The sequence below is a fragment of the Argiope bruennichi genome, chromosome X1 (genome assembly GCF_947563725.1).
Source record: "Argiope bruennichi chromosome X1, qqArgBrue1.1, whole genome shotgun sequence".
NCBI classification, from domain to species: domain Eukaryota; kingdom Metazoa; phylum Arthropoda; class Arachnida; order Araneae; family Araneidae; genus Argiope; species Argiope bruennichi.
Genome location: NC_079162.1, coordinates 126,593,483 through 126,608,108, shown reverse-complemented (window position 1 = coordinate 126,608,108; position 14,626 = coordinate 126,593,483). Strand labels below are relative to the sequence as shown.

At 30.7% G+C, this 14,626-nt stretch overlaps 1 protein-coding gene across 2 annotated transcripts in view; it reads right to left on the bottom strand.

The window, feature by feature from the left end:
- Positions 1-14,626, bottom strand: part of LOC129958211 (leucine-rich repeat protein soc-2 homolog) — a 56,961-nt gene that overhangs the window by 26,477 nt on the left and 15,858 nt on the right. For both annotated transcript variants that reach the window (XM_056070492.1, XM_056070491.1), the window contains exons 2-4: positions 10,916-11,062; positions 4,442-4,510; positions 4,130-4,345 (exon numbers count right to left, since the gene is read on the bottom strand). In XM_056070492.1, the coding sequence (XP_055926467.1) occupies positions 4,130-4,345; positions 4,442-4,510; positions 10,916-11,062 (432 nt within the window). The remainder of the gene's footprint in view (positions 1-4,129; positions 4,346-4,441; positions 4,511-10,915; positions 11,063-14,626) is intronic.

Below are 14,626 nucleotides of genomic sequence, written 5' to 3'. Positions count from 1 at the left end.
ATGCGTTTTTGCTTGGGAGAGGGGGGGGGGAGATTATGGGTAAGGTGTATTTATAATCATCTAAATAAAAGGAATCAATTTTACTAACAGGCATATGTATGTAATGTTGGGATATTAATGAAAATTTTTATCTGGCCTGACCATTAATTAAATTTTATTTCATCATTAATAACAAGTTCCTTTAATAAATAATCAGTTCACTGCAAATACATTTCATTTCATACAAATTTCGTAAAAAAACAGTGACATTCCCAAATATGAATTGATATTTAATATTGTATAACATACAATTTATAAAATCACTAATTCCTCCCCCTTTCTTAATGAACAATTCTGAGCGAAATATTCTTCATTAATATTTTTCAGAACGTAGCTAAACAGTCATTCAAGAAAACAGAATCTCAGGTGTGGTGACCTATGTGTATTTGCAAATTTACAGGAAAATGAACCTTGACAAGACAAAAGACCGACATCCCTAAACAATGCAACAATACTTTAGATCGATTCTCTATGAAGATTAGTGCTTCTTTAAATTTTAAAAATTCACAAAAAAATCTTTCAAAATCAGAGGAGAAAAAAAATGATGCAAGTCAAAGAGAACACAAAACATTATAAGAAAGTGTTGCATCATTATTTGTCCATCCTTTAAACACAAATAAGACTTCAATACCTTTCTAAATTAAAAAAAAAAAAAAAAAAAAAAAAAAAAAATCAAAATAACAAAATACTATTCAATTCTAGAAAAAAAAATTTCTTTGAGAAAAACTAAGTTGAGAAGTAATTTTAAAAACTTCATATTATATTTTACACACACACACTGTGCAAAACTTAAGCAACAATGTAAATTTTAAACAGGTAGCCATGAAATTGCAGAAAAGGGATTATTGCAATCAGTACAACGAATACGCAATTCAGTAGAAAGGTGATGCGTATGCAAACGTCAGGAACAAAACATCATAGGCGACGTGAGTGTACGCAAAACGCGTGAGTTTAAAGACTTTGCTGTAAGTGCAAGAATGATCGGAAAGCTTGAGGAAGGGCGCAGTTTGACCAGTGTAGCTGAAGAGTTCGGAATCAACAAAAGTGTCGTTTTGCGCGCTTGGAAAGCCTTCCAAACCATAGGTATAGTTGTTGGAAATGTTAGTGGTGGCTGCCCTAGGAAAACAACTGCGGTGGATGACCGATATATCGTTCTGCAGGCGAAAAGAGACCGATACCAGTCAGCAAGCGCTACCGCTCAGCAACTGTGTACAGCAACAGGGCGACAAGTTTCGGGGTTACTGCGGTCAGACGCCTTCCTAAAGGTGGCCTATTCACCCACCGTCCTGAACGCTATTCTCTTTGAAAGTTGGACATCGGTGGCACCGTTTAGAATGGTGTAAGGAGCACAAAAACTGGACATCTCATCACTGGAGTCGTGTCCTCTTTACGGATGACAGTCGTTTCAGTGCCACAAAGTTATTCTCATCCCAGTAACTTCATGGAAAGAAACCACTAGCCTGGTTCTGGTGTTTTCGTTGGGGAGGAATGCTGAATGGGCGGACTGAGTTCCATGCTTTCGACAGAGGTTCTCTCATGCTTTCGACAGAGGAGATCGTTATTGTAAGGAGATGATCCTTCCCCATGTGCGCCTATTCCGAGGATAGGACCAGACCTCATTTTTATGGATGACAATGCATGGCCACACCTGACTGCTGATGTTCAGCAGCTACTGGAAAGTGAAGATGCCACTAAAATGGATTAACCAGCATTCTCTCCCGATTTAAATCCCATAGAACATGTGTGGGATGCTTTGGGGAGACGCTTTGCGGCACGATTACATCCTACGGGGAATACCCAACTAAAACACAGATGCTGATTGAGGAATGGGCACTTACCTCAAGAACTGTTGGACAATCTAGTGCTGAGTATGGAAAGACGGTACAAAGCAACCATTGCAGTAAGGGGAGGACATATTCCATACTAAGTAACATCTGTTTGTTGTTCCTCTTGAACAGACAATCATGCGTAGCGGTACTATGAGTTCAATAAAGCATTTTTTTTTTCTTTGATTCTATACTACAAGCATTGTATTCATTTTTGCGCAACTATGCTTTCGCCATCGTTTAAGTACAAACTGCTGCCTCATTTCTGAATTTCATTCATCTCAGATGATTATCGTGGAATTATGGCAAAAAAAGCACCTGTTTCTTAAGTTTTTCACACTAGTATATTATATATATATATATATATTGTAAGGTTTTCAAATATAATAAAATGTTAAAAAATAAAGCTTTTACTTTTGATGTCCGATTACCATTGAAGGAAAAAAAATTGACACTTGAATTAAAAATCCAGCTGATGTGTAGTACGAAGGAATAAAAACTGATTTTATAGGATTATTATTTTATTTTTTGCAAAATTACCTTATTATATCCAGAGTATTCTTTAATACACTTACTACGTTTGACCAATCAGCGATTCCATTCCTGGAAAGGGCAGAAATAACACCAACAAATAAAAATCGCATGGAGATGGATCAGAAGTTTAAGGTACGTGCGGAAATAAATTCATGACATTATGTTAAAAAACCGTTTTGTGTTGATGGAAAAAAAAATCAAACCCTCATGTGCCATAAACCATTTTATGCACGTAGTACACACTATTTTTAGAACCTCCACATAAAAAACTTGAAGAATAATCTGATCTGGTGGAGTGGACTTTGAATAATTTATCCCCTACATAAAACAACAGCAACATAGTTTTGATGTTTTTCTAAACTTGATACGCATTTTTTTATTGCTGAGGTGACAGTGATGGTTCCCTTTAGCTTGCTTGTTGTTTGGTTTGAAGGTTATAATCATAGCATGACTAAACACTACAAATGATCACAAAAATTGCAGTCAATTTGGAGTTTTCTTTCATACCATGGCATGCTCCCACTCAATACTCCTTTTTGCTGATTAATCAGAAAAATAATCACAAATTTGAAAATGACTCTTCCTTTTCCCACCATTTCAGTTAAAATTTGTTAACCAAGCTCCAAAACAATCCAGTTAACTCCATCACAAATTCAGTTCTCCATTTGTCTTCAAATTCATAATTGTTTTCAACATTTTCATCTGCTTGAGCAGTGGAAGAAAATTCAAAATGTGGTTCATCATCTATTGATATGATGCCATTTTTGAAATGAGAAAAGCAATTTTATACTCAAATTTCTCCAAAGGTATTTTTAACAAAATTTCTACCACTTTTTTCCAAAAACGAAGCAAAATTTCATAATTCATTTAATTTAATTATCTTTAAAAAAATGAGGAGGAAGCAAAACAATTTTGGCAGAAAAATTCCCTACAGATGGATAACACCTTCCTTCCTAGGCAATAGAATATGCAGACCAAAACTCAAGAAATACACCCCTAATGGGGGACTACTACATAAACTTCAGTCATGGCAGCAGTATTCTGAAAACTTCTAGGTACCTCCTTGTAGATGTCAAAAGAAAAGTGTGCAAGAGTTTGAGAAGAAAATTCATTCAATCTAGACTTGAAAGTGAAATGTAACTGTCCATAAAGTGAAGAAGTAAAATGTAACTATCCCGCAAGTGGATATGAATGGAATAAATAATATTGAATAGGAGACGGAAGCTTTTAGAAGCAAGTGATATCTTTGAACAATCAGTTTTAACCATCGTCAATTTGCAGTGTAATAAAACTTAACATTTAATACTATGCTGCTTTGACATAGCTCTAAGATGAATAAAAACGCAGATTACACTATTTACCAGTGATGTAACTGATCAAACCTTTTACTTCAATCATAATTATAGAACAAATTCATTGCAAATATTTTTTCAAAACTTTATCCTAAGCTTAATTGCTTACAAAGCAAAAAAAGAAAATCAAGATATTAAAGGAACAATTTAATGAATTAATTGCATTAAATTAATAAAGCATAGATTAAATTGATTCACATTGTCATGTCTTTTCTACTACCTGCAGCTTCAAAAAAAAAAAAAAGTAAATACTAATAATTATAAGTCCTTTCGTTATACATATAAAAAATATGTCTGAACTTTTTGCATTTAATTTTATTTGTATGTGTAAATTTTCATATGGAACATACAATGATAATTACAATTATAACTACTTACCTCATTGAGCTTATTGTGTCTTAGATCTAGAACTTTCAAAGACTTTAAGTTTACAAGGGTATCAGGTAAACTAGTCAATGAATTCTCACTCAAAGCCAGTGTTCTCAAATTTACCAGACAGCCAATTTCAGCTGGCAATGAAGTTAGTTTGTTGCCATACAAATAAAATTCAGTCAGATGAGTTAAATCTCGCACTGATGATGGAAGAACACTTATCTACAGAAGGAAAAAATACCATAACAAATCAATGTATATACAGCAATTTATTTTCTGCAAAAAATTGAGAATATTCACATTTTTATTGTTACTTACATTAGATTTACTTAAATCCAATCTTGTTGCACCCTCTTCCTTACAACGTAAAAATTCTTTGGCAACATCCTATAAAGATATAATTTCATTAATGAACATTTTAACAATTCTCTATCATAATAGTGAAAACATACAGCTGCATTTCAAACAAGACTTGCATAACATTTGATTAAGAAAAAGTAAGATGCAAATATTATACTACATGTATAAAAATAGAAAACTAGCACAAGATTTCAGATAAATTTTATTTAAAACATGGAGAATTTCTTTAAAAGAAGGTGTTCCCCAAAAGTCTTTGTACATATTCTCTAATAAATAAATTTAAAATCTTAAGCTAAAGTTATCACTTCATTCATCAAAAATATCAATACTTCCTTCATATTACAATAACACCCAGCTCAAAATAATTTAAGAATATTTTAAGTTTTAGATTGACTAAAGAGAGCTATGAACTTTAATTTACTATGAAATTACTTATGACTTTAAAAATTGCAAAATTTTCACATTTTTAAATGCATAAATATGCAAATTTTTGATTTTAGGTCTTTGTATCAACACGGTGGTGGTTGTTTAAATGAGGACATTTACCCCAATCAGAACCAATAGATAATGGATATTTTTAGTACATCAAACACACACCAAAATGACAGAAATCAAATTATAGTTTCCAGGCACTAGAATCATTTTCTGGTGACTGGAAATCCATGAACAGCAGGTCAAAGCCAGAAAAGAGTAAAATGTTGACTGCCAGGAGATGTTGAAATATGAAATTCGCCTCCAAGAATACACCAGCAAAGGGAACCAGTTTCAATTACCAAAGCAAATTGATATATGCATACATGCTTGGCATATGGCATGTTTTCATTAATAGCAAGACACCATGCAACCAGTGGAAAGTGTGCTAACATAATTAAAGCAGAAATGACTGTAGCAATGCTCTTCATTGCACATCTCATCCTGATAATAAGCATATATCATTTGGAGGGAACGCAATACTAAATTATCCAGCACTCAAGTGAAGGAGTTACAAAAATATAGGAAGTAGATTACTTTGCACTATATTTATTAATGATAGTAATTACTTTTATATCATCAGAAATGTATATACAGATAACTGCAGTACAAGGATGAGATTCTTGATTATCTTTTATGCAGAACTATCCCAGATTAATTCATTTTAATGAACAGTTATTGCAAGCCATACAAAATTTAACCAGCAAATATCTCATTAACAACAAAGGAATCATTAGAATGGTTTGGTCAGTATGAATGCAATAGAATATATTAGGCACACAAGCCGCTTGGCACCTACATTCTTCCCCCTCCTTAAATGGTTCAAATGAAAGAAATAGAAAGTACTTTTTGGAAGGGGGGGGGACATATGACTTGCATGTCTCAATAATAATCAGAGACTTCATAATTTACAAGTGTTCAATATTATTATTACCTATAGCCCCAATTAAGGTTATTTTCCTAATTGGGTTTATTAATTAAAGGTTATTTTCTTTTAACTGCTTTACAATAACTGCTGCTTAATATGATCACATCAGTACATAAGGATTCTGATAGCATTAAATGACTGGCAACAATAACTAAATTGGGAAAAGTCCATTATAACTTATCTCCAGGTTATCTATAGTCTACTTCATATAAAGTAATTTAAAAAAACTCATTATTTGTTGCTTGTCAACAATTATTCCTTACTAGTTCCTTATATATTCTTTGTATTCATATGGCTTTTTTCAAGTTTATTGAACAATGCTGCACATCATGTTTCAAAATATCAAGAGCTTGCTCGTATTGGTGTTAGTTTGAGTGTTTTCTTGAACATATTAATCCTCATTAGAATCACTATTGCTGGGTCTTGCTTATAAACTTGGCAAGTTACCAAGTCACTGGGGCAGCAACTCTTCATACCTTCTCTCGAATACCTTCAGAGATATGAAGTGAAAGTTTTTCATCTAATGCTTCATAGAAGCCTACATGGGTAAAACAGTTTCAGATTCTGCCAGCTGATACCCAATACAAGGAGTATGTAAAGAGAAGTACCACTCCCAGAAGAGTTGTTCTTAGCCAATTATTTGCAATATATTGCAATCATCACTGCCAAATCTCCGACTCATTCCTTGCCAATAATACATCTTAATAGATTGCAAATTATTCCATGATTGCAATATTGTATTAAGGATGATGTAGCAAGGCAAAAATGCAAAACTGACGAGTCTTAAAGACACATTCAAAACATGCTGTAGCTGCTGCAATGGGACTGTACGGTTGCCCATCAGAACCAGAATTTTGCGATTTAGTTAGTTGTCCCACTACAGTAGCCAGTTAATGAATATGCTGGATGTCCTCCAAGCAGAGTTGTTTACAAAGTATTAAACTAGAAACTTTTTTTCATATTCTCAAAACATGGATTTTGGCTTCTACTGTTTCCTAAAAGTTATTTCATTCCAGTTATACTAATGCAACATAGTATAATCGCATGTTCCTTTGATATTTTATGACCTCTTTGAGAAGATTTTCATGTGAACTGTATACAAAATTTGATTCAAATGAGTTTTGGTCATTTTTTCCACCCTTTGATCTGCCAATACAACATCAAGCGCCTTCAGTTTTCTATGGGTTTGTCTGAAAACAAATATTTTCCCACTTTCTGAAAAAATGAGATCACCTCTGCAGGAGAAATCTTTTTAATCCATGTTTACTGCTAAATTTTCAACTTTTTTTTAAAACATTATTTGACCACCATTGAGGTGTCACACTTTCATACAGTTTAAGCCAAAATTTCAGGGCCTTTTTATTTTTAACCTTTTCACCTTTGTAGAACCTGTTTCACTCACAATCATTGTTTTCATTTTCTTCGGCTCACTTAAATATAGCTATTCAATTTTCCAAAATTTTGAAAAAAGACTTGGGGGTGTAATAATTCATTTAAAATAGTCTGGACAAATGCAAAAAAAAAAAAAAAAGTTTTTGTATGCATTTAAATAAGTCACCTTAGTATCAGAGGCTTTTGATAATATATAGTAAATAGTAACATTAACAGTGTTTACAACATTAATTTTTGTAAGATGCACAAACTATGTATTTTTTTTATACCAAAAAAAGAATCAATAAAACAGATTTCTTTATCTTTCCAACAAGTGACCTTTTCCTCATAACACACCATATTTGAAGATACTCTTTAACTATCGCAAAATTTCTTCTTTGACAATTCTAAATAAAAACTACTAATTTTTTTAACAATGCACATAAAAAGAATGAAACATTACTTTACAACATGGGCATTGAAATATGTTTATGATGTGCTTGTTTTAATATAATTTAATCTAATAATTTAAAAAAAATTTTGAAATTTTAACTATTCAAGTTCGCTAGAAAATAATTGTTGGCAAGAGTCGAGATATCTTATTTACTAAATTCCAGGTTCTGGATTATTCTTTTGCTGATTTTTGTAGAATTTTCTATTACAACTTGAAACCTGTCACAACTAGGTTCTTCTAAAAAGGCAAATACATTAAAACTTCCGATTTATATAACATATTCAAAAATCAACCATCAAATTATTTTTAAACTTATACTAGAACATACTGTTCTAAGAAATTTGACTGAAATAGGAGAAGTGAAATGAAACAAGAAATTGTTAATTTGTCTGCTAATGTGGGGAGGGAAGGGGGGCATGCAATTTAATTTATTATTTCATTTAAGAACAATAAAGTTCTGAAACAGTTTGAAGAAAAGTCATGGCTATTTATATCCTCATGGACGCAATTTAAAATTTCAGCTGTAGGATTTTGGTATACTACTGCGAGCAAACCATATTGCAAATGCTTCATTTAAATTATGTAAAAATTAGAATTTGCAATCTAAATGTAATAAACTTATGGTTTATTTAAACATCTGGCAACATTTAGAATTTGATTTCATATTATCTGAAAATAAGTTCTTACTTAAATGCTTTATGTTAAATGTTACTTTAAATGCTGTATATGTTACGGCCAAAGCCCGAAGTTCGGCCAGTCCGTGAATTGGCTGGCCAATTCGCGTTTTGGCCAAAGTCCGAAGCACTTATAATTAATATTGTATATTTTACTTTGGCTGGCCATTTCGCGAAGTGGTTGGGAATCCTTTGCCAAAGCCGATGTGATAATGGTATTGTAATTGCAATACCAAGAGCGGAACAAATATCTGTAAATGTAGGAAGAATCAACGCTTATGCAATTTGAAATGCCATGGAAGTTCAACTTGTTGTAATAAATGATGCTTAACACTATTGTAATTGTTTTAATCATTTGAAATTAGTAAAATTCACTATTAAAACAGAATACTTAAGAATAAGTAAAATGTACTCATTCTTCAGTACTCCATGTTGTTATAATAGCTCCGAATAAAATAGTAGATGCATTTCACAAATTTAAGTCTAACTTTTTTTAATACGTACAGAGATTCGAATATGAGTACGTGTTTTTTCAAATCTGCTGAAATTATGCAAAAAGAAATCTCGACTGACATGGTTGGACCCAGATGGATTCATCAAGGATTAATTTCAAGGCCCTGCAGCCCATTGCGCTGCCAACTAGGCTAACTTGCACAAGAACAGTGTATTCCAAGAAATGTTTTAAGGGTCATCGTAAGTCTTTTTGCCCCATAGACCTATGCTCAATTTTCCAGATTACATTCTCTTCCGAAATATCGATTCATAAATTACGAACTTTTTTACAAGGGGGAAAAAAATATTAAGTGTAAATTGAAATATAATGACATTTATGTATAAAATATAAATAAGGACATGTTGTCGGTGAAATTCGACAGATGGCGCCAACAAAGAAAACTTTAAATAATATTAACAACAAAACTATTTTTCCTTCATATTTGTTTTAATTAGCCCTTATATTTGCTATTTACCTTTGCAAAAAATTTCATATTTTTTGAAGCGATATTTCAGAAGACAATGTGATCTAGGATCTTTAACATTAGGTCTATGGAGCAGAAAAAGTCTAAGGATAATCCTTAAAAGGTAATTGACAAATTGAGTACTCAATTTGCCTTTGTATTTATAGACGATACGCAGCGCATTTGCTCAAAATATAATTCGCCATTTTGAAGGGCGCAAATCTAATCTTCACGCTATCACGTTGTTACAGCATATACGTTCACTGAATAATTTCTATTATGGCTTAATATGAGAACAGAATAACACGAGATTATATTTTTATATATTACAAGCTTATTTTTAACTCAGGGGTATCACTTATATTTTAACTCGTTTCTGAAACAATTGTACTTCATTATTTTTCAACAGTACTTCATTATTAACAAAAACAGTACACTAAAGTACTCATTTTTAAATACTTCATTTTTAACAGTGTGTAAAACAATCTGCTCTTGATTTCTTTCTTCCTACTTTGGCCGATCGTCCCAAGTCACTTCGCGAATTGGAAGGCCAAAGCACGAAATCAAGAAAAGATCGGACATTTAACAGGTAAGTTTACAGCAACGTTGGCCAAAACGCGAATTGGCCGATTTCGGGCTTTGGCCGTAACATATGTAAGAAACAAGAGTATGAGCAGTGCAAAATGTTTGGAGTAGAAAATATGTTGCAGATGAATCAATCTGGTTGCTCATGTACTCTAATCATTAAAATATGGATCAAATCAGAACTGACCGTAAGTGATGGTTGCTTGGCAATTAAAGGCATTACTGAACAAGTTCCTATATTGGAAACACGCTGAATTATGGTGCAGCAACTCGTAGGTCTTGCATCATGATAATGCCTCTTCTTATAATGTCATTAACGTTTATGAATTTTTTAACCAAAAATTCAATAAACAGAAATTCATCCCACAAGTTCCATATTAACTAGATATAATACTATGACCCCCCCCCCCCTCCGCCAAAAAACTCATGGTCACAAATCTGGGACTAATGATGCAATAAAACTTTAATGACTGGTATGAACCCCTCAGGGATTTCATGAAAATGACTTTAAACACATTCCCAGGAATGAAAGCAGTGCACTACAGTTAGAAGAAATTATTTTGAAAGATGTAATAAATACTGACCAATAAATTGATACCTTTTGTTTTATAACATTCCAAATACATTTTCAACAAAGCAGTATATTTAAAAGCGTCAAATTTTAAATTCCTAATAAATTAAATACTTATTTCTAAAATAAGTATTAAATGTTTGTGCTCAAATTCTAATCAAAATGAGTGATGGCAGGGCGCCAATTTTAGAAAGTTTAAATCTTCAAAAGGAGTAAATAATCGTGAGTTAGAATTGAAAAAGGTGATAATTCTTTTCTTGGCTGAATGTTAAGTGAAGGATGTCTTAGAAGTAATTCAGATGTTCACTGAATTACTTCTAAGTGTATATATCACACTCAGACAAATATTAAATGCTTCCTAAACTCAGCATATTCCATGACACATAAATTAATTTTCATATCATAGGAGTAAATTTTATTACCAAATCAGCCTGGATAGAACCCTTTTTCTTTGAAGTCCTCTTGGCTTTATTTGTTCCTGGGTGAGTGACTGTCACTTGCTTTGGGCGAGCAGAAAAGTCTGCACTCTTCTCATCTCTTCCTAAAGAACCCGAGCTCAATTTCTTTTCCTAATATTATCAAGAAAATATAAACTTATGACAAATGTGCAACTATATAAAATAATTCAAAGAAACTGAGAATCTATTACTTTGCTAGATACATAATACCCATTAATTATATTATAGGGTTTACAAACCAAGATGATAAAAATCAATAAATTTCATAGTATTTTAAAAAAAGCTAACCGATATAGAATAGAATGAGTTAATTTCTCCAAATAAGAAAGATCAACATCTATTAACATGATTTAAATATGTGATGAATTTCACCTGGCCAAGCATTCCAATGATGTATGGAACAATATTCATCCTCGACAGCCCTGTTTATTACAGATGTCAACCTTTAAAAGCAAGATTTACTTTCCGACAGAAGCCAAGTAAATTTACATATATGGATATAAGAAATAAAAAATAACTCGTTTTTTTAATAAAAATCAAACTTAACTTTTTTACTTCAAGTCAAAAATACACTAAAGTAGTTATTGTAGCCATAAATTAGTTCAACATTTAAAAAAAGCAAAGATGCAATTATATAAATATACAACATAGTAAATAACAAGAAGCACATAATAATGTAACCTCATTAAGCTAACATTTCCTTACAAACATCTATTAAAATTCTACAGTGCGAGATAGTAAAATATTTCAGTAATGATACTAATTTAATATATCAGACAAATCTCAAAAGGATACAAAGTATAATTTATTATTTTAAAAAATCTATTATTTAAATACCAACAACAGAGAAAGCCTAATGAACTCAGGCATAAAAATTAACTGAATGACAGGATCATTAGAAAAAGGCATTGGAATTAAAGCAAAATATGGCTCTATTAGGACAACCTGGGATTGTTTAATATCTTGACTGCCATGGAGGTCACTGGTAACTGGTATGTCCATATAAATAACATTGTGAAAAATTCAGGGTGGCAACAACATGTTAAACAGACAAGACAATCATAGTACCAGCATATTTACATAGGCAGCTTCTCATTACTGAAGGAGAACCCTTGAAATGTATAATTTATATAACAAAAAGCTCATTTAACATAAACAGTTCACAGTTATAAACTTGATTTGAAATTACATTTAATATTTTTTTAAACTGCTATTAAGTGCATTAATTTTCAATTAATATGAAATAAAAATAAAATTAACTTGGAAATTTCTTATTGGAACACTTTTTAAAATTATCAAAAAGAATGGCAGTAAAAGAAAGTTGCAAAACAGTAGGAATTAATGACTGGATCTAATCCCAAATATTTCCAATGCAAAAATACAGAAACCAAATTGGAGTAGTCCAAATTTATGCACTTAATTATCAGAAAAATATGAGGTGTAAACATAAAAGAGCATATTTCAATACACATATTTTAGAAAAATATTAAAAATCCTTCACAATACTTTTCTAAAACTTACTCTTTCAATCATGAAAAAAAAATAATAAATTAAAGAATAACTATATAAATGAAATTGCAGTGTTAATTTACCTATATTCAAGTTTTCATTAAAATTACCTGCATTCTATATTAAAAATGTACAATGAATTCATTAAATTTTTTTTCTTAATTGAGAAATTTGATTTATTTCCGTTTATAATAGAACTTTGAGTCTTTTCTTTCAAGAATGTATGGAAATATTTTAACAGAATTAAAGGATAGAATCGATACTTCCAGGTTAAAACTCATTAAAATAACATCTGCTTCTTGCTTATCAATTTGTCTTTGTTATAGATAAAAAGAAGCTGGGGAAAAATCCTGCAGGAAGAGAAGTGGAGGCGAGATTTCCAAATTCTACGTATCTAACGTAGAAAAACATGACCAATCCAAAGCGAATAAGCAAGTATATTACAAACAGTCGGACGAAAGCCGGCACAGTCAGAACAAATCATATAAGTATAGCAGAGATTCATTCTTCACATATTTTGCATTTTACTGTTTTGAAGTTATTATTATATGTAAATTTTGTGTTATAAGTGAAAATTTAGAAACCACAAAGTCTACAATTTCTACTGTATAAAATAATTTTCACAGCCTTAAAAATAAGCCATATTTGATTTCTGAAAAGATTAGGACATATTTTTTGTGATAAAAAGATATATAATTTCATCAGTATTAAACAAAGGGCCAGGAGAAGAAATTGAATGTTGATTTCCTTATATATTAATAAGTCAGATAAAAAGTGAATACCTAACAAAAAAAATTGTTTGAAGAAAAGAAAAAAATTTGCAATGCTAGTGATAAGAGAAAAGAAAATGATATACTTAAGCTTACAAAAGAAAGCAAATCCAATTGAAAACAACCTTATCATATAAAACTTTATTTAAAATATTTTTCTATAATATTCTGTAACACCAACACATTATCCAGAATTTATTAATAAAAGAACCTATCTCAATATTATTTATCACTGCAATACCTACACTATTTTCCTGTAACTGTATTTACAAACATAAATATTTAATAACTCTTAAATCTTATAAATATGGAAAAAAATTAAATTAATTAATTAACATCCATAAATATTTAGCTAAAAGGAAATCAGGAATCATGTTAATTTACACATGATAGTATTTTTAATTTATGGTATCTTGAATATTTGTCAAACTTCATCAAAACAGTTTGCATAAACAAAATTACTGTAAAATAAAAATTACAAGACTGATGAAAAAAATATTTAAAATTTTAGTTTTACTAACAACGTATAATTGAGGAGGAGACAGAGAATCTTAACACAACCACCAAAATTTGTACTTAATCTTTCTAGATAAACAATACTTAAGAAATTCTAACACGAGTATTTTGATAATCATAAATGATGTGTATTTTATGGGTTGATTTTAATATAAATGCAGGGCAACGATTATTTTTCAAAGAAATAAAAGAATTGAATAAAAAGAACAGAACTTTTCTAAAAACTTAATCGACAAAATGCGATAAATTATAACAATGTTTGAAACAGCATTGCTTTTAGTTCTAACATAAATAATGAAAAATTCTGATAATGTTCAAATAATCCCAAAGCAACAATGTGTAACTATTTTATTATTAATGACAATTTAAATCAATTTCATAAAATTCTATACTTTTTTAAACTGTCAATATGAAAGTAAACATTTTGAATATTAAAAATGCATTGGAATACTTTTGAAAATTTTGGTTTCGCAAAGAACCATATTTGTTTAGTTCAAATGCTAAAAAAATAAAAATGAATTAAAACTATTAAAAAGGAAAAGTACTCAAAATCAGTATTTTAAACAATGTGGGGGGGACTTAACAGATAAAATACTTTTCACGTACATGGACAATCAAAGTCCTAACTATCATGTTTTATTTCAAAATAATTCAACATCTTTATATATACACACATGAGTAACAAATATAAAAAATTATATGAAAAGAAAATTAATACACTCATTTAGAAAATTTTAATACAACTCAAAACAAGTTTGTTTTAGAAATTATGTTACAATATCACAATATTTATAAGTTAATTACCATAAGGGACAAAAATCAGAATTCATCTATCATCTGTGTAGGGAATAAACAAGACTCATTATCTTGGACCGATATA